This window comes from Daphnia pulex, chromosome 9 (assembly GCF_021134715.1).
Source record: "Daphnia pulex isolate KAP4 chromosome 9, ASM2113471v1".
NCBI lineage: Eukaryota > Metazoa > Arthropoda > Branchiopoda > Diplostraca > Daphniidae > Daphnia > Daphnia pulex.
In genome coordinates this window covers 8204675-8231064 of record NC_060025.1, presented here as the reverse complement: position 1 = coordinate 8231064, position 26390 = coordinate 8204675, and the positions used below count along the sequence as shown (strand labels likewise).

General features: G+C 40.1%; 4 protein-coding genes and 6 long non-coding RNA genes across 21 annotated transcripts; 5 read left to right on the top strand and 5 right to left on the bottom strand.

The window, feature by feature from the left end:
• Positions 1-370: 370 nt before the first annotated feature.
• LOC124201783 lies at positions 371-1321 on the top strand. 4 transcript variants are annotated; one of them, XR_006877684.1, is made up of 4 exons: positions 371-420; positions 632-819; positions 925-962; positions 1081-1321. It is a non-coding gene; the product is annotated as an uncharacterized LOC124201783 (long non-coding RNA). The 4 variants fall into 4 exon arrangements; XR_006877685.1 differs by having other exon boundaries at positions 632-840; XR_006877683.1 differs by lacking the exon at positions 925-962.
• Positions 1322-2557: 1236 nt separating this feature from the next.
• LOC124202540 lies at positions 2558-3039 on the bottom strand. The gene is made up of 3 exons (XR_006878223.1): positions 2988-3039; positions 2829-2927; positions 2558-2766 (listed from the first exon to the last, which is right to left on the bottom strand). It is a non-coding gene; the product is annotated as an uncharacterized LOC124202540 (long non-coding RNA).
• Positions 3040-3782: 743 nt separating this feature from the next.
• On the top strand, positions 3783-4237 carry LOC124202424. Its single transcript, XR_006878088.1, has 2 exons — positions 3783-4103; positions 4157-4237. It is a non-coding gene; the product is annotated as an uncharacterized LOC124202424 (long non-coding RNA).
• Positions 4238-4784: 547 nt separating this feature from the next.
• LOC124202423 lies at positions 4785-9429 on the bottom strand. Of its 7 annotated transcripts, none has more exons than XR_006878086.1 (11): positions 9078-9429; positions 8581-8631; positions 8389-8521; positions 8230-8330; positions 8019-8165; positions 7852-7962; positions 7666-7796; positions 7463-7601; positions 5519-6870; positions 5226-5441; positions 4785-5118 (listed from the first exon to the last, which is right to left on the bottom strand). It is a non-coding gene; the product is annotated as an uncharacterized LOC124202423 (long non-coding RNA). The 7 variants fall into 7 exon arrangements; XR_006878087.1 differs by having other exon boundaries at positions 5526-6870; positions 9078-9333; XR_006878081.1 differs by having other exon boundaries at positions 8581-8672; positions 8817-9097.
• Positions 9430-10071: 642 nt separating this feature from the next.
• On the bottom strand, positions 10072-12569 carry LOC124202452. The gene is made up of 5 exons (XM_046598792.1): positions 12341-12569; positions 12079-12243; positions 11828-11991; positions 11608-11768; positions 10072-11547 (listed from the first exon to the last, which is right to left on the bottom strand). The coding sequence occupies exons 2-5, from the start codon at positions 12224-12226 to the stop codon at positions 10434-10436; spliced, it is 1587 nt and encodes a 528-aa protein (XP_046454748.1). The 5' UTR covers positions 12227-12243; positions 12341-12569; the 3' UTR covers positions 10072-10433.
• A 34-nt stretch (positions 12570-12603) lies between these two features.
• LOC124202453 lies at positions 12604-13486 on the top strand. The gene is made up of 3 exons (XR_006878137.1): positions 12604-12955; positions 13016-13220; positions 13281-13486. It is a non-coding gene; the product is annotated as an uncharacterized LOC124202453 (long non-coding RNA).
• Positions 13487-14590: 1104 nt separating this feature from the next.
• Positions 14591-15523, bottom strand: LOC124201764. Its single transcript, XR_006877656.1, has 3 exons — positions 15119-15523; positions 14854-15058; positions 14591-14793 (listed from the first exon to the last, which is right to left on the bottom strand). It is a non-coding gene; the product is annotated as an uncharacterized LOC124201764 (long non-coding RNA).
• A 2197-nt stretch (positions 15524-17720) lies between these two features.
• LOC124203356 (calphotin-like) lies at positions 17721-22686 on the top strand. The gene is made up of 3 exons (XM_046600106.1): positions 17721-17862; positions 17926-19580; positions 22336-22686. The coding sequence occupies exons 1-3, from the start codon at positions 17848-17850 to the stop codon at positions 22436-22438; spliced, it is 1773 nt and encodes a 590-aa protein (XP_046456062.1). The 5' UTR covers positions 17721-17847; the 3' UTR covers positions 22439-22686.
• Positions 19721-22261, top strand: LOC124203358. Its single transcript, XM_046600110.1, has 2 exons — positions 19721-20488; positions 21987-22261. The coding sequence occupies exons 1-2, from the start codon at positions 19752-19754 to the stop codon at positions 22072-22074; spliced, it is 825 nt and encodes a 274-aa protein (XP_046456066.1). The 5' UTR covers positions 19721-19751; the 3' UTR covers positions 22075-22261.
• Positions 22687-25201, bottom strand: LOC124203357 (collagen alpha-1(VIII) chain-like). Of its 3 annotated transcripts, XM_046600107.1 has the most exons (6): positions 24964-25201; positions 24792-24881; positions 24603-24645; positions 23978-24542; positions 23513-23911; positions 22687-23438 (listed from the first exon to the last, which is right to left on the bottom strand). In XM_046600107.1, exons 3-6 carry the CDS (start codon positions 24612-24614, stop codon positions 22852-22854), a joined length of 1563 nt encoding a protein of 520 aa, XP_046456063.1. In that variant the 5' UTR covers positions 24615-24645; positions 24792-24881; positions 24964-25201; the 3' UTR covers positions 22687-22851. The 3 variants fall into 3 exon arrangements, with proteins under 3 accessions (XP_046456063.1, XP_046456065.1, XP_046456064.1); XM_046600109.1 differs by lacking the exon at positions 24964-25201 and having other exon boundaries at positions 24792-24894; XM_046600108.1 differs by lacking the exon at positions 24964-25201 and having other exon boundaries at positions 24603-24642.
• Between the last annotated feature and the right edge of the window lie 1189 nt (positions 25202-26390).

Below are 26390 nucleotides of genomic sequence, written 5' to 3'. Positions count from 1 at the left end.
ACTAAGTAAAGATAAACCTACATAAGATACGAAGTTAAATTTGGTATTTGAAATCACAGGAATAAGTTTAAATTAGCAACTATTTGTTTCGCTCATTTCGCCCTCGTTTCACCATGAAAGAATAACATCGGCGACACTGGCGACATCTAGTATTGAGTTTTGAATCTTAAGTTAGTTGCACAGTCAGTCACAGACACACATGACATGACATTACACGTCGTAACTTTCAACAAGTTGTTTTAACAACGGAGATCGGGTAACAAGTTAACTGTTTTTAAGTAATAATAGATAAAACAATCTTTATTTAATAATTCGTTTCAATGTAGCTTGTGACAATAGAAATGAAATAGCCAAATGGTCTAATCCAATAATGCAAGCTCACAACCTATGTCTTCTGAAGAAAAATCATTTCTGTTGCAGGTTAGTTATTTTACCAAAAATATTTTGAATTACTGTGTTCTTTAAGACAATAATGTTCACATTAACTTTTCCCTTTCAAGTTGTAAATCTTCAAGATATTGATGCCTTCGCCAGATCCAATTATTTGTTGTTGATGAGAGAGAGAAATGAATTCATCATTTTGTGTGCAAAGTTTTAATTATTTTTATTTCTAATGTAAATTTTGCTTTAGATTTTGCATTTAGACCGAATGAGAACCATTTTGTTGCCCATCCGAGGATAAGGAAAAGGCCAACCCCACCAAAACGGTCAACAAGGTTCTTTGTTTGTTTACCCCTTGGCTGGTGAAAGATTGTTGTGCATCAAGTTAACCTGTGGCTGTTCCTTGTTGCTGGTGTCTTGTTACAGAAGTTGCAGGCAGTATTTGGTTCAATTTGCATTGTCTGTAGATTTTCAGCTAGTTTAAGTCTTAGCCTAACCTTCTTCTTTGTTCCAGTCTAATTCACACATGTTTTTTTTTTTCAGTCAGCATTTTGAATTTGACATTTACAATTTTCGTAATGGTAAGCTAATGATTTGTGTTAACTCTTGTAAATAACATAAAGTGACCTTTATTTGTCTTTTCATTGACAGCATTTCCATATTCCATTGATGCTGAATATTAATTCATTTCGGTTACAGGTTTCGCGTAGTTGCTGTCCGCTGTGGTACGTTGTTGCAGCCTATGCTGGTGATAGATCTTTCTGCATCAAATTCAATTGGCCGTTCCTTGGTGCTGGTGTCGTGTTAAAGTTGCATTATTATTTTATTAAATTGGCATTGTGTCAATGTAGTTTAGCGTTATTATGTTAAGAAGAAACAAAAAAGAAATATGGGGTGTTTATGTCAAACAAATAATAAACATGATTTTGGGATTGGGAAAGGAAAGTGGAGGAATTTGGAGAGGGGATATTTCAAGTTTGGATAAAAAATCAGTAACCCTACCAATCTAATCTATAACCCTACCAACATGTATCCACACCAATTAATCTCCAAGCCCCACTAACTTCAACCTTCCAATTCTTCAAACCTCACATACACCTACTCTCGAATTTATACCTTAAACCACATAAACCAATGTTAAACCCTAACAATATGATGTCTGTAATAAATAAAACATTTAATACATTAAACTGTTATTTATTATTATTTTTTTAATATACAAAAATTTCAATAAACAGAGCGTCCGGTTCAAGACGGTTTACTACTGCACGAGTTTAAACGCAACCCGCCACCACCGCTGCGGCAATGAGACAAACAGCGATGGTTTAGTTTTTCGGAAATCTGCGTCAGTCTTTGTAACTTTACTGACGGAGATTTCCACAAAAAATTAACCATGGCTTTTTGTTTCATTGGGTAGTGGATGCATTGTTTAAACTCGCGCATGCTGTTGTAGGTTTTGTCTACGGCCCCCAGAGATAGTATCTGGACCGAGAAGAAGAGAGAAGTACGAGGCAAGTTTTTCCGGGGAGATGTAGTCATACTAGGCTTCCGGGTTAGACTCATGACCCTCCAAAAGTTTTCATCGGATCATGCGCCTTCCAAGTCCCCGTTCGACCAGAGCCCTCCCCTCCTCCTGGTTTCACAGCGGGTGAGTGACCACCGGCGGGCGTTGGTTAGTGGTTAGTTAGGGAAACGGGGCCACAGAAAAGAAGGGAGCCCAGATATGCACTTGTAATTTAGCTAACTACACAATTTATCAGTCTTGAATGACAGCATGCTCTCAAGGTTGGTTTCCAGCAATGGATGAAGTCCACGATAAGTAGCGAATGATTACCCTGTAAGCAGAACGAACATTTAATTTGGATGACAATAATATTCAATAAGATTGTAGCAACAGAATAAGCAATACCTCAAATAAAGATGGCCTGTTTAAGAAAGTAAAAAAGGAGATTCAAGGGTAGCAGCCATTGGGTTAGTAAACAAGGGACCTTGTTGACTTTCTTGAAAGGACATGACTTCTCATAAAGTCTGCCATGCAAATTTAGAACCCTGGTGTTTAGAACCTGTAAATAAAAAAATAAAAATAAGTCACCTTGTTTATAATTTGTGTCATAATGTGCTTGACGTCTATGATCTAAAAGAATAAACAATTATCAGTATACACTCAAAAGCGTCTCTTAAACATTAGATAGACATAAGTGGAGATCAATACTTTAAATACATATTAGACTGAAACGGAAAAAGTTCAGTGACATGATAAGTGATCTTGCACATGAAACCACCAGTTATCTAATCTTCTCTCGAGAAGATGAAATGAAAGATTGGTCTATGCTGGGCTGTTGGTGATCTAGCAAGTCCAATACAAACAGTTGATAATTATGACTCCTAATAAAAGACGATATGTTTCAGCAATTCATGAAATGGATAAAGCTAGTGTTGATTATTACCTGTATCCTTTCGATGGCACATTCAGTAGAATAAAATGATTTTGAACAAAATAGTAAACGGTAGGCTGCACGACGGCCACGTCCCTTTCACGTTTCCTCCTGTAAGTTGATGAGAAACATTAAGGTTATCCAACATGCACACGGAAAAGAACACATCACCGACAAGTTAGAGACGAAATCACTCGAATTAACGTATGAATTTGTTGGTAATTTTCGAAGAAAGGATAGTAGCTTAACTTTTGACAGCAAACCGCCATTCCATAACTGAAACAATCAACACGCCATCTATTTGACACGTCTCAAAACTCAATATTTTAACTTTTGAAGGACTGATCTTAAGATAATCACAAAACTTGAAAAGTCCATATTTGTTTGCTATAACCTAGCATTCAATCCTTAGAAATGTACAAAGAACAAAGCTCACTTGCTACTTTTATGCAAATTTTCCGGAAGTATACCGGAAATAAGCCATAGCACCTTAACCATTGAGCTGCCGTCAAAATAAAACAAATATTCGTGATCTACGTGAAATTTGGGGTCGATTAGGTGTAATTTCAACGAAATCCAGAATTTGGTCAAAATCGAGAATTTTCCTGAACTATAGTTCAGGAAAATTCTTGAAACCGGAAGTACGCGTACGTACAAAAACGAACATGAACTTTACTACAAATTTGACGAGGATCACGAATATGTAGTTCTTTTGTGCGTCAGACGAATATTTACTGAACTACTGACAGAAATAAGAAAACCGGAAGTAGAAAAAAAAACACATGATTAAAAATCTAACAAGTGAGCTTTGTTGCTGAATAAAAACTGACAGAAGTCTACCAAAATTTCCTAATAGTAGCAGCGAGAAATTTCGTCAGACACTGTGCAAAGTAAACGTAACTTAAACGATCAAGGCTATGCCGTCTAGCGTCAGAAAGAAGAAGCGTTTAAAAGTACAACATGAAAACAATGTCCGCTCTAGCTCGTTGACACTTAATTGAAAGAAGTAACAAACAAAGGTAACAAATAACTTTCATAATACTCACGTAATATTCTCCCCACCAAATTTCACCTAAGCCAACACGCAGCATCACACGTCACAAGTATACACAACAGACGAAATCCCCAAGGTGATAATGAACGCCAATCCAAATTCTACAAGGATGAGAAGGCAGTGATATTCGTTCATGTGCCTCCTCTATGGCATCTGTAAATGATTCCAGGCGTTTCAGAACCCGGGCAACAGCACTTGGACAGTGGATTGCTGAAAGGAAAAACACCAAGTTGGTAAGGTAAACTTGCTAGTTATTCAGAATGTGTTTCTACTCATTGTGGCATAGGTACTGCAAGAAAAGGCAACTACAGCCAATGATGGCGAAGATGAAAAATCCTTTCTACACTACCCTGTCTCACAACAACAGAATGTTCCTGGCTCATTTGATCCTCACTCTAGGGTCTGGGCATCTAATTGAATTGGTAATGCAGAATGAAGTCCTCTCCATTTTCTATTACTTTCATTTTCACTTGTCTTGAGACTTGAACTCCTTGTGGATTAGCCAATGTAGGTGTCAATTCCATTTTTATCTAGTCATTGACTAACTGTTTATGTGTAATTTTAAAATAGGATACTTCACCAAAAAGCAATAACAAAGGGTGTTATCATGTTGAATATTTATTGATCCTGCAGTAATGTGTGGTTAAGTTTCCTCATCTACTTCAAAAATGTGGGTTTACATAATTCAATTCAGTTTCTGTTGGTTGGAATATGTTTAGGTAACTGTAGAATCTCTGAGACACTTCTACAATTGTTAAATAAGGTTAAAGAATTTTATTCTTTTCTTTCAAGTGACTTGCCTGTTATGTAACTACCAAAATTAAATTTGTCTGCTGACCCTTGCCCTGTAATTTTTGATGGATATTTGATGATAAATCATCGAATGCTGTGTTAATAATAAACAAAAATTATTGTAAGAGTACAAAAGTAAGCAAGAATTTTTATTTTAAAAATAGGAAGACTATTTTTTTATATATAAATCTATTGCATAAATGAATGGAATTTGGTATTGACAGGTGGTTAAAAGAAGGGGAAAAGAGAAGATTTATTATTCCAAAAACGTTTCATCAATGTGTAATTTAGGGCTATATTCCTACATTACCAAGAGGAAAACACTCCATTAATGGTTATCTCAGCAAGGAAAAGTTTTTTTTTTTTTTTTTAGAAACACCAGATAGGAAAGCAGCACAAATATGCACTTTGAATTTAACACATCAGTTTTAAATTTCAGTCACTTTTCTATCTCCTCTGTTTCGCCAATGGATCAAGTGGACAACGGCAAACGATTAAACCATAACGGGAACAGAAATACAGTTACAAATAATAATTAATTGCAACTGTACATCAGGTATAACCTCAACGCCGCTACAGGAGTACCAACAGACGAAATATCGAAAACTGCAGCCGATAAAATATGCCTCAAAACCATAAGGCAACATTGACCATTTCGCCAAGATTGCGTGGACACACAAACATAGGCAAATAATACAGTTGCAAGTCTGCACAATCTCCATCAAAGTGCCCCTCTCTAACTTGAAAATGCACATCAGGTTGAGGTTGACAATGGAATCCTAAAGAGCAAAAGAACATTAATAAAACAATTACATTTTGAAACATGAAAAAAAAAATGTCAGTAATAAAAATTTACAAGTTACAAAGCAAAGAGTCAGATCGTTCTTGACGGTCGGCGTCTCCATAACAGTAGAAATGGTTGGAGACACATCCGTCGTTTTGGCATTGAAACTGTGAACTGGTACAACCTGCTTCTGTTGTAGTATTGCGGCACTGAAGCTCATCTTCACCTAGGGCACAATCGTTGACTCCGTCGCATCGATACTTGGCGGGAATACAACCGATATTACTTTTAAACCAGTGATCACCAATGCAGTCGGATGGATTGCAGACTCGTTTATCTTCTACCAAAACCTTAATCAACGGACATAGGCAAGTGACCATCAGGTGTTGGTGCGCAAATATCACTGCAACCTCCAGAACATCCCACGCACGGATGCTTATGGCTTTCGATGTTAAAAAGGTCTACAACGACCATCAACCGATAATCAACGGTTATGTTCTCGGAAGCGTCGATAACGAAGCCAGGCATAGTTTTCGGATCTTGCTTGTTCAACCAGCTGATGCGAGTGGAGGATTGAGTCAGCCAAAAGACGGAATCTGCATCGACGTCCATGGAAACCGGAGTGCCCAGATGAGAGCGAAGGATGGTTCAATTTTCACCGTTGACTTCGATCCGTTCAATTGTACCTCGCAGGGAGTCGCTGAAGTAGAGATGTTTGCCGTCGTAAGCCATCGTCGATACAATTCCATGAACTTTGACCAACTCCTGTCGGTTAGTTCCATCCGTATGCCAGACGCTGATGACGTGACTGATGCGGCCCTCGACGATGAACATCCTACCGGATTATGATCCAATGGTAATACCTTGTGGGCTGTTAAGATTTCGGGCCAATACTAAACGGTCGTAACTACCATCGTGATTCTTTCGACCAAGTACGACAGTTCCCCGAGTAACTTCCGTCCAGTAAATGTTCACCGTGAAGGGATCCACGTCCAACCTCTAGACCATGTCGACGTTTTCGAAGAGAACTGTCTGCTGATAAGTATCCAGATGCATCGAGTAGATTGTTCTCTGGATCATGTCGATGTAGACGATTGAAGGGCCCAATAGGTTGTACGCCAATGCACCGATGTTTCCCATGTTACGCGTAGGCAGACGAAGGATGGAATGAGTCATGCGATAAATGTCAGTGAAAGTTGCGATGACGATGCAAGACTCATGGACGGAAATAGTGTCGCAGGTACGGCCGTCTTTGTTCAACGTCATGCCGACAGGGCAAGCGCACTTGTAGCCTTGTAGGGTTGGTGAAATGAAGACAGATGGCTGCAAATCACGTTTCGGCAGGGGTTGGTAAGATGGCTTTGCTTGAAAGGATGATGAACATGGATACCAGTTGGAGTTAGCAAAACTTCTTTGAACAGTACCTGGAAAAGTTGGATTTAAGGGATTAACTTGCCGTCATTGACTTTACAAATCTAGCGGAAAGAACTTCATGCTCCAGAGAATCGCACCAAAAGATTTTGTTTGAAAGATGTCGAGAGTGTAAGGACAGATCACTTTAATAACGGGCAAGATTTTACGATCAGATCCATCAAACCACAAACTTTCATTACGATTAAGTTTAGCGTCTCCCCAATATATGCGTTGAATAGTTTCATCCAATCCATTTGACCAGATAACATCTGTCGTGATTACGTTTGTCTACTGCGATCCTTCCATCCATGCCAGCAAAACCAATGTGTTGACTAAAACCCCAAATTTGGACCGGAAAAGCAAACTTTCTTCAGGATAGACGGCCATGGCACGATGTTTGTCTAGTTGTCCACTAATGACAACACTGCAAATGACAGCATAAAAATAGCAAACGACGATGTGATTCCGGCCGGACTCCGCGAAATAAATGTCTTCCAACCCAGTTGATCGCAAAGTCTTCAACCAACTCCACACCAACCGAAACAACGTACTGAAAAACTGATCCATCTAACATGGATTTGTAAATGCCTGCCTTGTCCTTACTCTTTTCACTGCAGTAGACGACCCCATCTTCATAGTCGGCTGCGACACGGGAAATGCCCGATTGAACGAGTCCATACTCTTTGGAAGGCGATGTAGTGAATATCTCGATCAGTTGTAATTAGCAGCATTGGTTCGGACCCTACAGACATTTAAAATGAAGGAATTAATACGTTATAAACCCTTACTCCGAGCTATCCACTTACCAGTAGCAACGCAACTTCCATTATTACGGGTGCCAAAAGTATAACCGGAAGAACAAGAACATTCAAATCCTACTTGTTTGTTCGCACACGTTGGCTGCACGTGGGGTGATCCATCGAGCATTCATCGATATCTGCAAATAATTCATGAGTATAATAAAAAGTAAAAAATATGCACAAACGACTTACCAACACAAGTCGTCCCATTGATATGATAGCCTGAGGGACATGAGCAGACAGGACCACGAGGAGTTTTATGGCAATCATTTGGGCAACTGTTTGAGCAACTTGTAGTCGAATCTAAGACATAATGGTATTAATAGCAAGATAGTGATAGCACAACACTTGAAACTTACTACACTGGCCTCCTTCATCCGTCCGATCGTCACAATCTGCAAAACCGTCACAAGCGCGACTAATGGGCAGACATTGAGTTCCTTTGCTGAGACAACTGAACCAGCCATGTTCAGGTAAGCAACTGTGACTCATGAATGCTTCATGACCTGATTTTTCACAGTTTGAAGTTATCCATAATTACCAATAATAGAAAAAACATGTTTAGCTTACCACATTCTTTTTCATAAGATCCACCTGCGCAGTCTGACACCATCATAGACCCACTGGTTTAAGATACATTCTCTTCCACACTGAAATCCTTTCTTGCAAGTCTAGTAAAATAAAAATGACTTCAACAATTATATAACACTCAAAGCATTAAAATCTTACTGTTGTGTTACAATGTAATTCATCCTTCACATCAGAGCAATACACCAAGCCATCACAGACCCAGTCTTGAGGGATGCACACTTTACCCCCACAGTGAATCGTATTTGATAGGCTTCAATGTTAGGTCAGACGTCTAAAAAAGACACAAATTAACAAGCACACCAGGTTTGATCACCATTACTATCTAGTTACCGTCCCAGTGCAGTTGAGCTCATCTGACCAGTCTCCATTCAATCATTCTCCCTGTCACAGAAGAAAAACATGGCAATGCAATGTGTGGTTATCTGAGACAAAAGCAGATGAGAATCATCAATTAAAATACACTATTCTGCATAACTAAAATATCTAAATACTTTCTAGATAAAATCTTAAAGTAATAGTTCAAAACATTCTACGAAGACGTTTCATATTAAGATGATCCAAATTACTTAAACTGCATTCTAATACGTCCGATCACTGCTGCAGTCGATCACGTGGTCACAATGTTTTTTTGGCAGCCACACATTCGCGTCCACTTTGGCAAAGAAAATTGATTTCCACCATGAACTACTCAAATGTAAATTTCGGCTTCTTAACTTAAAAACGTTTTACTAATTGTCAGAAAAGAATCTCGAATGTTATACTTATTTCACAAAACGAAACCAAAGTACAGTAGATTACTAAGTTACATCACAAGCAGAAAACGTTACCTGCCGCCACGAGGCTCGGCACTCGGCAGTCGAATGACGAAAACTAGAAATTTCTAAAATCCTTAAATCCACCAGTTTGAGGGGGAGTGGGCACTAGGCAGGGTTGCATCAACACCATTATTGAGTCATTGACAATATCATTCTTTGCCTACTTGACACTTTTGACAGCTTGACTCATGAAAATATAATGTAGAAATAAATGTATAAGAATAGCACGATACAGTTGAACTTGCCTGCTTGACAAACTGTGTCGATAAGAAAAACTCGCTGCATTTTTAACCAAATGTGGTCTTTCTAAATCGACCTTCACCAAAAGGAAATGTAGGGAAGGGTTCTCATTATTAATAAAACGCCTCTATTTTGTCTTGAAAATAAGAATCGATCACACGTTGACGTAACCTTCAAAGAAAAAATTTATCGTTTTCCGGGCAAAAAAAAATTTGTTTGGAATGGGGATTGGGATTTTCTTATCGTACCCTGCCTTACCGCAGCACCTTTTGCTTTTGTATAAATTTGTTTGCTGCCTACTTTAATTATTACACACAGACATACATTCAAAGATTTAGAGACATTCGGAAAAAGTCATAAACTCTTGTAGTGTTAGCTAAATAGAAAATACTGGTTTAAACAAAATTTAAAAACGTAGCGTCATAGTACGCGACGCTATTAACCAAATAATGTTAAAGTCTTCCTTTTTTCATCAGTCCGGAATTCGTGCCAGTTAATTCGTTTAATATCACACTTTACGATAGTTTTCAAATAAGTATTTCAGTTTCAATTCAGTCACGAAATTTTCGCGATCGAACAGCCAGGACTGTTACAATTTAATGAATATCTTGGTGGCTCTGTCACACAAATTTATGAGAAAGTTGTTCACAAGCATTTACCACGTAGACAGCACATAAACGCTCAGATTTTTCAACTCTTTTGGGGTTTGGTAAAAAAGAACCAGTACGGGCATTTTCTTATTTGCGGTATTGGTAACTATCGTAACTTCACGATTTATTTTTATTTTAGGAAATTTGAGGGTAGAAAACAAAACAGTACAAACTAAAACACCATATTAAAGACACTTAGCAAATGAGTATGTTTCTACATATAACAAATTTCATAAAGTAAGACGATACTTGAACTTGATAACAAACCAAATAAGGACAAAATTTACGTTAATTTCTTCGCTCAATCGCACAGCAATCATCATTATCCCTAAAATTCATCTTCATCTTCATCATCCAAAAAGTCCTTCCAATCCTCGCATCCATGGGTCGCAATTGCCAGTAAATCTTTACACCATCCCGAATTCACAATATATAGGGCAGGTCGTATTCATACTGCATTCGGGCGAGAAATTCTTAATTAAAAATCCTCATAATAGTCCTCTTCAACATCTACAGATTCGAAATCGATCAATATTTGCCAGTTGTTCATTTTAGCTTGCTTTTCCCAATGCTCAAAATTTTTCTTCGTTAATTTACGGCACTCATGTAACACGATCTTCTTAAGAGGGTTTTGGGCATTCATGAAGATGTCAATCCCTTTCTCGGTCACGTTGTGGCATTTTAGGACTGTCAAATTTTCAAGACGATCGAAGTTCTGAACTCGAACCACCTCTTGGAGAACGCCGTCGTTGAGCGAACAAAAACTCTCAATATATATCTTCACAAGAGAAGGTCCAGACAACAGCAAGATCAAGTGTTTGCGCGGAATAGTGATACTTGGTTCATCTTCAGATGAAAGTCTCAGCTTTTCAAGTTGCTTCAATACTTGAGGTTCAATCTTGAACCATTCTTCGTTGAGTTTTTTGTTGGAATAGCTCAAATTTTCGAAAAGGTCAAGGGAGTGAAGGTTCGGGCAAAGCTGTGTGATTACCAGAATATTGACATCAGGCAAATAGGATAGAGAAAGTGCCTTCAGTGAAGAATTCCCAAAGGCTTTTAAAATTGGAGTCACACCGCCATGAAACGTTACACTGGAATTCTCGTAATCCCCAACCAATTTCAGTTTGCGGAGTTTTTTAAGGGATAATAAACTTAGAAAATCACCATCGGTGATATCGATCGGGACGATATTGATTTCTACATCAATCACGAAGGGACACAGAGACAAAACCAATCCAAAACTTTTGGGGATGTAGACTACATCCTCAAAGGTGTCCTCAGGGGAAGCTATTTCCAAATTCATCAGGGAATACTTTGGAATCTCCGAGGGTCGATTCAAGAAATATTCTTTGTGAATTTCCGCCAAGATTTGTACAGTAGCCATATCCCAGACTTTAAGACTGCGGAAAGTTTCCAAACCCAATTGGATTCCTGCGATGGTAATTTCAGTACCATACGAACCCAGTTTAAGAAGAGATTTGTGCAGTCCCAATTTATTCCCTTCCCTTCCTAGATTGTGCGTAGTACTACTAACACACAGCCCTTTAACTCCAATATCTGTAATATTCTTGCAATTCCTAACTTCCAGTTCTCTAAAAAAAGCAAAATTAGCCTATATAAAAATATCAAGCATCATAAACTAACTTGTTTACCTCAAATGTGTGCAGCAAGTTCCTATTACTTCCAAGCTGCTGTCATCTGCTGCAGAATAAGAAATATCCAGAATTTGTAATTTTACAAACATGGGAATGACAGAAGACAAGAATTTGTCATTACAAAGAGATGACCAGCGGAGAGATAGGTTTTTTAAGTACTAAAAAAAAAGTGTCAAATCTTGGTTTTTGACAGAAATATAAAAATATAATATCTTACTATACATCTCAGCAAATTAAGTTCCAAATCAGTACAATTATCTTCCTTTGACAAATATCTCAGATCCAGGGTCTGTAGTTGTGGAGCTACTAGTAAACCAAGAAACTGTTTCAAACATTTTTTGGTTAGAAGAGCACTGATTATTTCCTCCAAGAACTTTGATGCTAATAAACAAAAATTTTAAATTAAAAAAAAAACTATCGTCAAGAGAACTGTAACACTCAGTCAATACTCAATGGTTGGCAACTTACGTAATTGATCAAAAGGGCTGTGGCTTGATTGGTTGCTAATAGTAGTAGGAAGATCACTCGTTAGGTTCTCACACAGCACAGCCATGTTGTTTATAACAAATTCAAGACATGTTTGGGAAAGTGATTTCACTCTTATCAATCGTGGCATTATGGATTTTTCAGAAACTATTCAAATTTTAAGTTATTGTTAATTTTTCTCAATATGATTAGAATTTAGAAGCCAGTTTCTAATGTTAATATATCCATTATATAAAATTATTACCTTTGCTGTTAGTAACTATAATGTAAACGTCAGAGTAGAACGAACTTTAAAGACTTCTCACTACAGATTGAAGACAAAATTGAAAATAATGACCTTTCACTTATTTTCCCTAATCCCAGATTGAGATAGAGATTCCTGATGAGAGAAAATTTTTCTTCGATAGAACACTAACGTCTAGGCCAACTTGATCTCGGTCGTCGGGGCGAACCCTACCGACTTTTCACGGTACAATGTAAGGCGGTAGGGTTCGCCCCGACGACCGTAGGCACGGTAGCGCTCGTGGTGGCGGAGGGCTACAACACACTGTCCTACAACATACTGTCAATATAAACAAAGCAGTTCAAAAGTGTCAATTCAGGTTTATTGCAGGTTTAGTGCCGTTTCTCACAGTCACAGTATGTCAGGTAGATATTTGATGAAAGATTCTCTGACCAGGCATCGAGCCAGAACCAAAGCCGATAAAAGAAAAAATTATGCTTTACAACAGGAACCTAAACGTTCAGGTAACTTCTTGACCGTAATTTTGGCAGAGGCAGAGGCCGAGTTACCCAGTCTGATAAAGTTGTAGCAGTTTCTAATCAAGAAACTGCTAGTGAAATAACTCCCAGTCTAATGGTAAGTTTATCAATATTTGTGTTCAAGTTTTACGATTAAAAAATGTTCCATTGTTTACAGAAAGAAGTGGTGTACAGGATATCATTCATTTAGTCGCACTGGAAAATACATCATTGAAGCAAGCATTTCACAATTTAACAAGAAGAAAAAGGAACCAATCAAGAAAGCGAGTGGAAAACTCGCATAGAAGACAAAGAAGATGCTTGTGATGCCAAGAGAGATGCTGTCTTTCAAAACTACATTAGCTCCCGTTCCTATTGTGCAAGTAAATGTGGTGTATGTGAAAAAGTTATTTATGTAGATTAATAATTATCTTGTATTATAGTGTCCCTTCCTGTCCAGAATGCAAAAGCCCTCATTCGTCATTCGTGTACTACGAAACCTGGTTCAAGAGACGTGACCGTAGGACCGAGGACAATGAAGAAATCAATTCATATCCATAGTTTAATACGCTCACATATATTTATGCAAATCTTGTAATCACATTTGAAATACCGCTATTGTTTGAAGGGAATAAAAGTATTATTACGAGCTTTTTGATTTGTTTCATGAACATTATTCGTCACCTTATAGGCATATCCGAGTCTGCGTGAAAATAAAATTCTTTCGCAGTTAATTATACATTCGCGTGTTGATTTTATACTTAGTCTGACTTCATATTTTGATTCTGCGTAAAAATTTGAATTAGAGTTGTAATTTTCATTCATTTTAGTGGGCAGCCGCATAGTAGCGTGCGTGAAAGCAAAAATTCGTTCGCAGATAATTACCGAGTTAATTACACATGCGTGTGTTTATTTTAGGCTTATTTTCACCTGATATTCCGATTCAGCATAACAATTTGAGTTATAGTTGTAATTTTCGTTAATTTTCGTGGTTCAGCCGCCTAGCGAGTAGCGTGAAAGTAAAAATTCGTTCGCAGTTCAATACACATGCGTGTGTTTATTTTAGGCTTATTCTGACCTGATATTCCGATTCAGCGTCAAAAGTTGAGTAAGAGTTGTTAATTTCATTCATTTCAGTAGTAGCCTGAGGGATTTAGTTTTTTGCGATCAAATTTTTTTCTGAAAAAAGTCCGCCCTGTTACGGTAAGCGACTTACTGCGCTTTTTTCCTTAAAAAAAAAGTGTCGTAAACCAATAACTCCCGCAGGCTACCACCAATATGAATGAAAAATACAACTCTAAATCAATTTTTTACGCTGAATCGGAATTTCAGGTCAGAATAAGCCTAAAATAAACACACGCATGTGTAATTAACTGTGAACGATTTTTTTAGTTTCACGCACGCTACTATGCGGCTGACCACCAATATGAATGAAAATTACACCTCTGACTCAACTTTTTACGCTGAATCAGAATATCAGGTCAAAATAAGCCTAAAATAAACACACGCATGGGTAATTAACTGCGAACGATTTTTTTTAGTTTCACGCACGCTACTATGCGGCTGACCACCAATATAAATGAAAATTACACCTCTAACTCAACTTTTTACGCTGAATAAAAATTTAAAGTCAGATTAAGTCTATTATGAACATACGCGTGGATAATTAACTGCAAACAATTTTATTTTCACGCAAACTCGGATATGCCTATAAGGTGACGAATAATGTTCATGAAACAAATCAAAAAGCTCTTAATAATACTTTTATTCCCTTCAAACAATAGCGGTATTTCAAATGTGATTACAAGATTTGCATAAATATATGTGAGCGTATTAAACTATGGATATGAATTGATTTCTTCATTGTCCTCGGTCCTACGGTCACGTCTCTTGAACCAGGTTTCGTAGTACACGAATGACGAATGAGGGCTTTTGCATTCTGGACAGGAAGGGACACTATAATACAAGATAATTATTAATCTACATAAATAACTTTTTCACATACACCACATTTACTTGCACAATAGGAACGGGAGCTAATGTAGTTTTGAAAGACAGCATCTCTCTTGGCATCACAAGCATCTTCTTTGTCTTCTATGCGAGTTTTCCACTCGCTTTCTTGATTGGTTCCTTTTTCTTCTTGTTAAATTGTGAAATGCTTGCTTCAATGATGTATTTTCCAGTGCGACTAAATGAATGATATCCTGTACACCACTTCTTTCTGTAAACAATGGAACATTTTTTAATCGTAAAACTTGAACACAAATATTGATAAACTTACCATTAGACTGGGAGTTATTTCACTAGCAGTTTCTTGATTAGAAACTGCTACAACTTTATCAGACTGGGTAACTCGGCCTCTGCCTCTGCCAAAATTACGGTCAAGAAGTTACCTGAACGTTTAGGTTCCTGTTGTAAAGCATAATTTTTTCTTTTATCGGCTTTGGTTCTGGCTCGATGCCTGGTCAGAGAATCTTTCATCAAATATCTACCTGACATACTGTGACTGTGAGAAACGGCACTAAACCTGCAATAAACCTGAATTGACACTTTTGAACTGCTTTGTTTATATTGACAGTATGTTGTAGGACAGTGTGTTGTAGCCCTCCGCCACCACGAGCGCTACCGTGCCTACGGTCGTCGGGGCGAACCCTACCGCCTTACATTGTACCGTGAAAAGTCGGTAGGGTTCGCCCCGACGACCGAGATCAAGTTGGTCTAGGCGAGTGTCTAGCGTGGCCATTTGCCCATTTGACACGGTTGACGGTTGCCACAATAACGAAATTTTTAAGGTATTTATTATTTAATTATTTTAATAAAATCATAATTAATCTCCGAACTAATTTAGAAAATACACAGACAATTAGTTATTTAATTTTGATCAGGTACTATTGTATTAATTCCGTTTCAAATTTTCAATTCAGTCTGAAATTCAAGATTGAACAGCCAGGACTATTACAACTTAATGAATTTCTTGGTAGTTCTTTCACGCAAATTTATGAGAAAGTTGTTCACAAGCTTTATTTAATATTCATAATTTTATACTTCGTTTACCACGTACGTAGACATAATGCTCAGATTCTTCAACTCTTGTGGGGTTTGGTAAAAAGAACAACTAGACCACTACGGTATTTTCCTATTTGCGGTCATTTTCTCAGTTCCGTGGATGTCTGTCTCCAATTTTCGTCACAGTGAATGAGCTGCTGCTTTTCTGCTGTTGACTAAACTTGATTGCTCCAAATTCCTCCACTTACCAAGGCAATTTCTCCACAGTCAACACATATCTCGTCATATCCATTTTCTATGTACATCGTCGCAATCTACATTCAGTCACGACAATGGCTCGGATCTTTCTATATAACACAACAATAAACAGATTTCAGCATCGTTACTCTCTAACAGCTTCTTTCCATTTCAAGTTGCAGCTTTTTGTAGTTTCTTGAAAGGCCCAGACACACAACAGCAGAGTCGCCGTACGATAAACAAAAGAGTGAAAATTCAAAGAGTATACCAAAATCTTCCTCCTTTCTCCCTTATGCACTGATAAAACGACTGACAGCTTTTGGGTAGATGGAGTCCCGTTTGAAAACGTATACCTTTATATTGCAGTCATTAAAATGACTGAGCTTTTTTTTCTAACCATCCCGTGAACATTTAGCCGTGTAAAGCGACTTTCTCCTTCAATAATGTTGCATATGTGACATGTGAAAGTTTTTCTTTAATGGAGATCATATTCCATACGAACCATATTTCCCTTTTTTGTTTGTGTTGACTAATCACAATGTTTGGCCTGTGATAAACGGGGTATATAGCTCTTTGTAATTTCAGGAGTCAACATGAGACGATCTCATAAACACTCAAACTTTCACCTGTCACCTAGTCTTGTATAATTTATATAATTATACGTCTAACAGTTCACGTCAGTATATAGACTAAACTAACAAAACACCGGTAGCCTTCTGAATAGAAACGTCCAAATGAGAACTAATAGCAATCGAATTTAAATGAGATTGAAATGCACTTGTATAGCGGCTCGTGATTTTACAAAAATAAACGTTGTGAAGCGGGGCAGTCTATTTGCAATTTGGGGTTTGAACGAACCAGGGCAGACGCTCAAATAAAACTCGAAATGAGGTAGACGCGGTCATAAAACGCAGAACGAGCGAATATCATGGCATGTGCCAACTTTTTGGCAAGAAGATAAATACAACGTAATAGAGCACGCAAGTAGGTTTCGGACCGTTAGTTTTAAAAATAATAAATTCGCTCATTCCAGTGGAGAGAAATCGTTACGTAATTTATTCAGCGACTTTCACTCTTCTATATTTTAAAAAGAAAAATCACTTCCATGTTGCAAGGTTTTTTAAATGGAAGTTTTTTTTCCCCCCGCTAACATTTTAAGACATCGGATGCACTAGTACTACTATACACTCTAATCCACCCAGAGAAAAGTTTAGAAGGGGCCAAATCGTCGATAAGACTTCTCTCACAGCTAACACAAACTTTGGATGATATAGTACCAAAAATGAAATAAATTCGTAAAGTTGTAAAGTTTAAAAAAGAAAAAAGCCTCGTGGAAATATGTTGTTATTGTCATAAAAAGGAAAAACGAGTCATTGTGTCAGCTGTGCAGAAGAAAAGAAATCGTGTTCGCTAATCTTCTGCCGCTTGTATATACCGTTCTTCTTCTCGTGCTGGAGGCTAACATTTAAATTACATCACTCCGGCCGGCGCTTTTGGTTTTCCCTTTCGTTGCCGGTATGTCGTTGAGCTATACACAAGTCCAACGGTGTTACGAGCACACAACGGAAACTATATTGGCATCTCAAATTTCTTTAATGGCTTCTCAAAATGTGCGGTGGCGCTCTTCTGCTAATGGGAAAGTGGGGAATAGAAGAAGAAAACGAACCCCCAGTCCTGTACTATATAAACCTGCTGCTACTTTGTCCTTAGTCACATTCAGTCAGCCCGTCTAGCATCTACTAACTAAATAACCAAAAGCATTTCACGATGAATTTTCTGAACGTAAGTTTGAAACAAAATTTGAAAATGTCATTCATTAATATTTACCAAATTTTTTTAATGCAGTTGAGAAATAGTTTGGCGCTCTGCGTGTTTCTGTTTTTTCTCCAACTGTCCATCATCCATCCGGTTTCCGGGCGGAATCTCGTCAACATTCAGCGCGTTACCCGCAACGATCAATATCATCATCAACCTGAAAATCAAGCTTTAGATGTCATACCGACTACTAATGAACCTTTCGTACCAATTAATGATGAAATCCTTACGGCGGTGGAACAGGAAACTGTCGACAGCAGCACTGGATCACCCATAATCGAAAATGATGTCAATCCTTTTATTCTAGTTGCGTCTGATGGCCAGTTTGCCGATGAACCGATCCCGCATCCAGTTGAAATCGTGACTCCGTCGTTCCTTGACATGGACGTTGGGGTCATTCCGGAAGGATCGGAACCTACAGTGAAGCAAGAGGATCCTTCCGTCAATCACCAAATAGTAGAAGAACATTTCTTCAATAATCTCGCAAATTCTCCAACAGAAGTACCTGAGAATCAAGCGCAATTGTCATTTGATGCAGCACCTGCCGATCCTGCAGTTTTTGTCCCGGAAAATTCGCCAGTTTTCACAGACGTCTTCGCACCCGTTTCAGATGAATCAGAACCGATTCAGAAAATTGAGGATCTTTCTGTCATCAATCCCGCGGTTTTTGAAGTTCCCGTTTCAGATGAGTCTGCAGCACCAATTGCCGAAAATCCTTTTGTCGAGCCCGTAGTCGTTTCCGTCCCAATTTCAGATGAAGTTGAACCTGCACAGAAACTAGAAGATTACTCTGTCAATCCTGTAGTCGGGGATGTTCGTATTTTCATTCCCCTGGTTGCTGATGTTCCCAATACCGATGAAGCTACACCCATTGAAGAAGAGCCTTTTGCTGATCCTGCGGTCGCCTTCGCACCCGTTTCAGATGAATCAGAGCCCGTTCAGAAACTTGAGGATCCTGTTACCAATCCCTTGGTTGCTGGTGTTCCCTTTTCAGATGAAGCTGTTGCACCAATTGCTGAAAATCCTTCTGCCGATCCCGATGTCGTTTCCGCCCCAATTCCAGCTGAATTTGAACCTGCTCAAATACTAGAAGATCCTTCAGTCAATCCTGCAGTCTTCGATGTTCCTATTTCAGATGAGTCTGCAGCACCAATTGTCGAAAATCCTTTTGTCGATCCTGTGGTATTATCCGCTCCTATTTCAGCCGAAATCGAACCTGCACATCAACCAGAAGTTGCTTCTGTCGAGACAGAACTCGAAACGGTTGTTCAATCCGATCCCGTAGATCTCCCTCCATCACCAGTGTTTATCTCGGCAGTTTCTCCAGCTGCACCGACCATTATCGCTGCCGTTGCTCCACAACCTGTCAGCCCGCCCGTAGCAGAGAAAGTTAACATTAACTCTTTAGCGGCTGCGAATCTTCCTAAAGTAAAAAATGCATTAAAATCTTATTCTACTCAACCCAAAGTGGCCCAACAAGCTGTTAAACAAGATTACAGCAAGACAACACGTCCAGCAGTTTCACCCACCAAACCACAGGTCCAGTATAAATACCAGCCAATCACATCCACTTCGCCTTCCATCGCATACGGACCCCCTCGTATTACCACTAATAATCCGCAATCCTCATACGAAAAAAGCAGTTTCCCCACTCGGCCGTTCGGATCTTCACCCAAACCAAGGCAATTGTCGGTAAATTCGTTCGACATTGACTGTGTGCGACCTCTATATTTCAGCTGCTTCTCAGCAAACAAAAGAACAACAAAAACGGGGGATAGGTGAGAGATGGCGCTCAGGTGGGCGGACCTTTCCCTTAGACACATCAGATCTCTTTTCGCTCTCGTTGTGCAAACATCATGTCGGATCCCGAACAGTCAAGCGATTCTAGCTCAAATTCTAGTAGTTCAGGCTCCGACTCATCAAGAAGAGGAGGCGTAAAGAAATTTCGTCTCTCAAGTGAAAAGTCAGCTAGTTTGGCCGACTGGGTCGTATCGGGTTTAGATGACACTCGAGCGAAAAGTGCTAGAGAGGCCTTTAGACCCAAACTAAAGAAGAACGCCGACCTGCTGATCAACCCCAATCTAGATGATGCATTCTACATCCGGCTGAAGGCAGTTAAGTCATCTTCGGCAGCCAAGGTCAACATCGACCCAATCGAGAAAATCTACAGAAACCAAACCTTCAAGATCCTTGACTTAGTCAAGCCCATCATGTTTCTAGCAAGTCGGCTCAAGAAAAAGAAGAAATCCCGAGCCGACGCCAAGGCGGTCAAAACAGCTCTGAAGCTCTGGGCGGTGGTGTACCACGACATCACGAACGCGCGACGCCGCAACATTCTGGCCCAAATCTACCCGCAGAATATTGGACTGCTAGACGACAAAGCTGTCCTGCCAACGGGTGGAGAACACCTCTTCGGTCCGAAGTTCACCCAGGCCCTGGTCGAGCAAGTGAAAACTCTGAACGCTCTCGAAAACGCGGGAGCCCCTCGCGCGCCCGGATCTAAAGGTGGTCATGATCAACGCCAATCGAATCGCGATTTCAGCCACCCCCCTTCATCTTCAGGCGGTCGCTATTCCAATTTTAAAGGATCTCGGTATGTCCAATCTATTCTCCTTTCCTTTTATGAGTTTTTCTCTTGGACGCATAGCGCGTTTTTATGTTAAATTGTCAAGACCGGCTTTCGATCGGTGGAATTTGTCAACGGTGGCCCCATATCTACAACTAAATTCTATTTGTGATCCCGTCCAATTATTTGGGAGCGGGTTGGCTCACCAAGTTGAGCTTGATTGACTCATACTTGTCGGTCTCAATTTTTTTCCTATTTTTGAAGGCCTTTTGAAATTCCTTCAGTTTAAATGGGGGCGTTTTCTTCGAATTCGTGCCCCCCCTCCTTCGTTTTAAACTCAATGTGATGGGCGTTCACCAGACTAGTAAGGGGAGTGGTAACCTTCCTGCGGAAGAACGACCTTCGCCTCGAACTTTATTGGGATGAGATTTTAATCTGGGCGCACGGGTATAGCAGTGCCCCAGCACACTTCCGTGCTCTTCGGATCCCCTTAGATTCCAAACCGGATGATCATCTGATCAGGTCAAGAGAGCAATTTACGCTTTCGGCACGTTTACAAGAGGCTCGTAGAAGTCCTTCTTGGGTGGTTTCAAAGGCAGATTTTACATCTGGCCGTCCGCTCATTTTTCCCGACGACGGATTTGTCCAGGGCATCGGATGCATCCTTTTTAAAGAGAAGAGGGGGGCAGTATGAAACGAATAAGGACTAGGAAACTAGCCGAGATTGCCCTAGCAACACCACTGACCTCTCGTCCCTGATAGAGCTAGCAACGGAAATTCCGCTCCTTCTCTTCCCATCCAAGTAGGCTGATCTCCCCGTTGGGGGTGGGTCATCCATTGACAGGAACGAATCCATCTGTTTTATCGCTCGGTGGTTCTCCGGAGTTGTCTGGAAGAACGAACCTTTCCGAAGGAAATTATCGAGCTCATACTGGGAGCAATTCGATCGAATACGCACCCTGCATACCAGTCCGCTGAGGTCGCTTGGAGCAGTTGGTGTAAGCAACGGAACCACAACTCTCTGTTGTCTGGCGTCAAGGAGGTATTAGCTTTTCCTTGTTAATTTTCATTCCAGCAAGAGCTGCAGCACGGTGGGAAGGAACCCTCCGACAACTATTCGTATGAAAGAGTATTGACGCCTTTTTAGACGAAATGCCGATTTGGTGGCGCATCCATGTTACACAGCCCAGCAGGGCTCCCGCGAGCTCCAATTTTCAGGCGTTGGTAACTGTCGACCATCAGGGGGTCTTATCTTATATCTTATTATATCTGATTATATCTTGCTTTAAAGACACAGTCAATGTCGAACGAATTTACCGACAATTTGTAAATTGTTCGAGCGAGCTTTAGCTCGCGATGAGCAATTTGGATTGTTGGGGGAATGGAGTGAAGACATTGACTGTCTTCTAACCACCCATCCCACCCACTTCATTCCCGTTATCATTATGTTATTTAACTTGAATTAGGTGCAGCATCCGATTATTGACGGCCCACTAATTCCTCTTTCCTTCTATCTTTTTGCTAGATACAACAATGATAGCCGCAGATCCAATTTCGACCGTGGCTCACCCAATCCCGCCAATAAAGGCGATCAGAACAACAACAACAAATAGGCCATTTGAACCATGGATCACCTTACACATTTTCCGTTAAGCCAGATCCACAGTTTGTTTTTGCTTCCAATTCTGATGTGTCTAAGGGAAAGGTCCGCCCACCTGAGCGCCATCTCTCACCTATCCCCCGTTTTTGTTGTTCTTTTGTTTGCTGAGAAGCAGCTGAAATATAGAGGTCGCACACAGTCAATGTCTTCACTCCATTCCCCCAACAATCCAAATTGCTCATCGCGAGCTAAAGCTCGCTCGAACAATTTACAAATTGGGTTTCCCTCCGGTCGCCAGCACTCGAGATAATGTTCTTCTTGAAGTCAATTGGGACGCCAAACTCGGTCGACCTTATCGCCAAGCGAAATTGCATTAAATCGATGATAATAGTTTTACGATGAAACGCATACTACTGATTTCTTTTTAAAATAGCTTTATACTACATTTACAGAGAACTTGATGGTTGTATAATACTAAAAGTCTACCGATTGTTTGGGTGGGGAATCGATCTTGAACCGTTTGTGCATTCTAAAACGATTGTTGAAATTTTGTTATTGTAGACGTTGCCTAGCTGAAGTTACGTGTTTGAATACTGACGAGAAAATATACAACATACTCTGGCAATTGAATCGCATTGAATCGACGACATTTTCTGTTTTTACTAAAATTCAAATGGAGTTATAACAAACAACACGTCAAAGCACATAAAGTTAACTTTTTGATCATTTTTGAGTACGTGAATCTATGACTTAAGTTCTTGGGAACTTGGGTGGGATTTATTGTTTTTTTTTAACCATAGCTAGGTTGCGGCGGATTGTAAGTAGGCTGCGGCGAATTGTAACTAGGTTGGGACACTAACGTGGGAGGGGCTAACGGCTGATAGACTGGCTCTGCGGCTGGAATGTAGATGGGAGAAGATGGCAAATAAATCGGCGCTGGTGCTTGGTAGACTGGTTCCGATGGCAGATAAACCGGTTCTGCGGGAATATAAATTTGTTCCGGAGGATTGTAGATCGCTGCTGGAGGATTGTAGACTGCTGAAGCGATTTCGTATGATGTTCCTGGTGATCCAGCTGGCCCAGTTGGACCAGCAGGGCCCGGATAACCTGGACTACCTGGCTTTCCTTGTGGCCCTACAGGCCCCAAAAGTCCACGAGAACCAACAGGTCCAGGGAAGCCTGGATAACCTGGAGCTCCTGTTTTTCCTTGAGGTCCAATTGGTCCTAATGGACCAGGTAAACCAGGTTTACCCGGTGTACCCGGGTAACCAGGAAATCCTTCTTTGCCTTGAGGACCGATTGGGCCTGGACCGCCGTTATAACCAGGAGTTCCGACCGGGCCGGGATAACCATCCTTACCTGGTTTACCAGGCAAACCTACAACATGACAAAAAAAAGGCAATTAATTGATGCTTTGTTACTTTATTCAATTATTTGACGTTTAATGTTACCAGTGTATCCTGGAGGGCCTGGCTTTCCATCTTTTCCTGGATATCCAGGACCACCGGGGAGACCATCCTTGCCAGGAGCGCCATTGTAACCAGGAGCTCCAACAGGCCCTTGAGGCCCAGGCAGACCGGGAATTTTGCTTGGTGCACCGGGATATCCATCTTTTCCTGGAGCTCCAGTGTAACCCGGAAGTCCTGCGTCTCCTTTAAGACCAGGTCCGCCAGGATATCCATTTGTTCCAGGTTTGCCGGGAGGTCCTTGTAATCCAATTGGCCCTGGAGGCCCAACAGGGCCAGGACCGCCAGTATAACCTGGTGCTCCGTCCTTGCCAGGATATCCGGGTAAACCAGGAGGGCCAGGGATTTTGGATGGGATAGTATATCCGGGAGGGCCAGGTTCACCTTTTGAAATTTGAATTTGAATTTTAAGTTCTAGAATTTTTATTTAGAGTAAAACGATGCAATTACCTTTTGGACCTTTGGGTCCAGGAGCTCCGGAATATCCATCTTTTCCAGGAAGGCCAGGTCCACCTGGATATCCATCTTTGCCTGGAAGGCCGGGTGTTCCCTTTTCACCATTGTATCCTGGCTTGCCAGGAGATCCTGGAGCTCCGTTATAACCTGGTGATCCTTTTTCTCCAGGATAACCAGGTGATCCATCTTTTCCGGGCGGCCCTTGTAGCCCAGGTAAACCAGAGTAACCTGGTGTTCCCGGAGGTCCAGCATCGCCTTTTTCTCCGGTGGCGCCGGGTGCTCCGGCTGGTCCAGGTGGGCCTGGAATGAGTTGCGCTACATCGTAGGATCCTCCATAACTATCGCCTGGAGGTCCAGGTGGTCCAGGTGGTCCCTTCAACCACGGAAGATATTCAAAGAATTTCTCCCATTGCCTTTGAATTTCGTAAGTAGCAGATTCGCCGTAAGGATTGAGAGTGGCCCACTGTCCTTGGGTAATAGGAACAGTCTGGATTTCTGGCGGGGGTTGCCCATATTGTGGTGCTGCGGAAATGACGGCCGCTAAAAGCGGAACGAGTGCCTATAAAATAATAATCATTTTATGTTATTCCCCTTTATCATAATTAATATTAGTACTCACCAAAGCCTTCATGGCTGCTTCCCGATTATTGAATTAATCTCTGCTGTAAAAGAAAAATCAATCATTTATCATTATTTGTTTGTGAGTGTTCAAGTTATTTTCAATAAGATTTCTATATGGTCTAGTTTTCTAAAAGAATGACTAAAATAAAAAGAATAATCCTTCAGTGGTATCAAAAGAAACTCTTACCACTGTGTTAAGACTCTTTCCTTCACTGTCTGCAATTCAACACTGACGTGAAGATGAGGATCTGCTGGTCCTTTAAATACTGGGCGCCATCTGCGTGATTTCCAGACGGAAAGAGGTTATTGTAGAAAGGCTAGGAGGAAATAGTTTAGAGATCGCGTTGTGTGACAACTACCTATGAAATGCATTGACCTCCTCACACGATGGTGGACGATGAGACCCGTCCGACGGTTTCATTTGATCAAGTAGAGAAAGGGAAAATCTCGTTTCACGTGCACCGAGCTATTTGACATCAATAAAATGGAAAATTCTCCACCATAGCGGAGAAAGAGAACGCAAGAGTGTCGCGTTTCCTGCAACTCTTTGGGGTCAACAAGATCTACGAGCTTTTCCCAGACTGGTGACACGGGTAGTATAACTATATATGCGGGATCACGAGAAATTCAAGACACCAATTTTTTAGATCGAAATGATTTTCTTATGCAAGTGACATTTTACTTTTTTTGGGGTCATCGATGAATCGGAGAAAGTTTCGAGACTACAGTATATTGTTGGAAAGTGACGATATCTATATAGTTCTTTTATGAACAGAGGAATGTGGTCTTTTACACTATCTAAACAGTTATGGGGCTACATTTCCTTTTCGTTATTATAATTTTGTTCTCTTATGCAATTTTTCCAAAAATCTATATGCATGTCTATAGGCCCTACACGAATAATGACAAATTCGATTGACTCAAGACAAAAAGGTGACTAAACGAAACGTCCGTCAGCCTGCTGATAAAATTGACGGATAAGCTTAACAAATATAGCTCTATAATGTACCTTTTGTTTACTGGGTGGCTTTTACCGTTTGCTTTTCCTTTGATTGCATCCATTTTCGTCAGTTATCAGCGGAAAGGAACTCGGAAGTTTTCAAACATTTGTACCATGTCGCTGCTGCACCGCACTAAACCATAAACACACAGAAAAATAGCATTATCTAATTCCATTTCTGTTTCACTATCAGATAGTTCTACTACTGTTTCACAAAGTAGCTAAACTAAAATATAAGCATATAATCAAGCGGAACTTGTATTCGGCTTACATCAGAATAATGAGGTGCAGAATGAAACCACCCGCGTTACTTTGTGGTTTTTTCAACTATACTTTTCTACATCTATTTTCAAATGTAGAGGAGCATTAGTGTTGTTTATATTTTTAAGGGCTGGTCAACCAGCATGACAAGATAAACCGGTTCATCTTAAAATATATACAGCCAGCAGCCTGAGAATCGAAAATAGTTTTGAAAGTTTTCCACTTGTGTGGGGAGATGGGAATTTAGAAAATCGATGAGTTGTGTCAAAATAAAATCGACAAAAAAATTTGGGATGATACTTTCTTTACCAAAATTAGACATAAAAATGACATGATCTTTCCGGGAAGTTCCGTTCACATCCTAAAAGATATCGCCGTTAGATTTACTAGTCTACTTTCCAACGAGATTTAGTTTGTCTTGTAGTTTTTTTATCACGAACTCTAGCTCTCACTCCCTAAAAAGGAGATGTGATTATCACCGGTAGAGAAGAGGAGAAAATGTTTAACTTTCTTAACGTCTTTTTT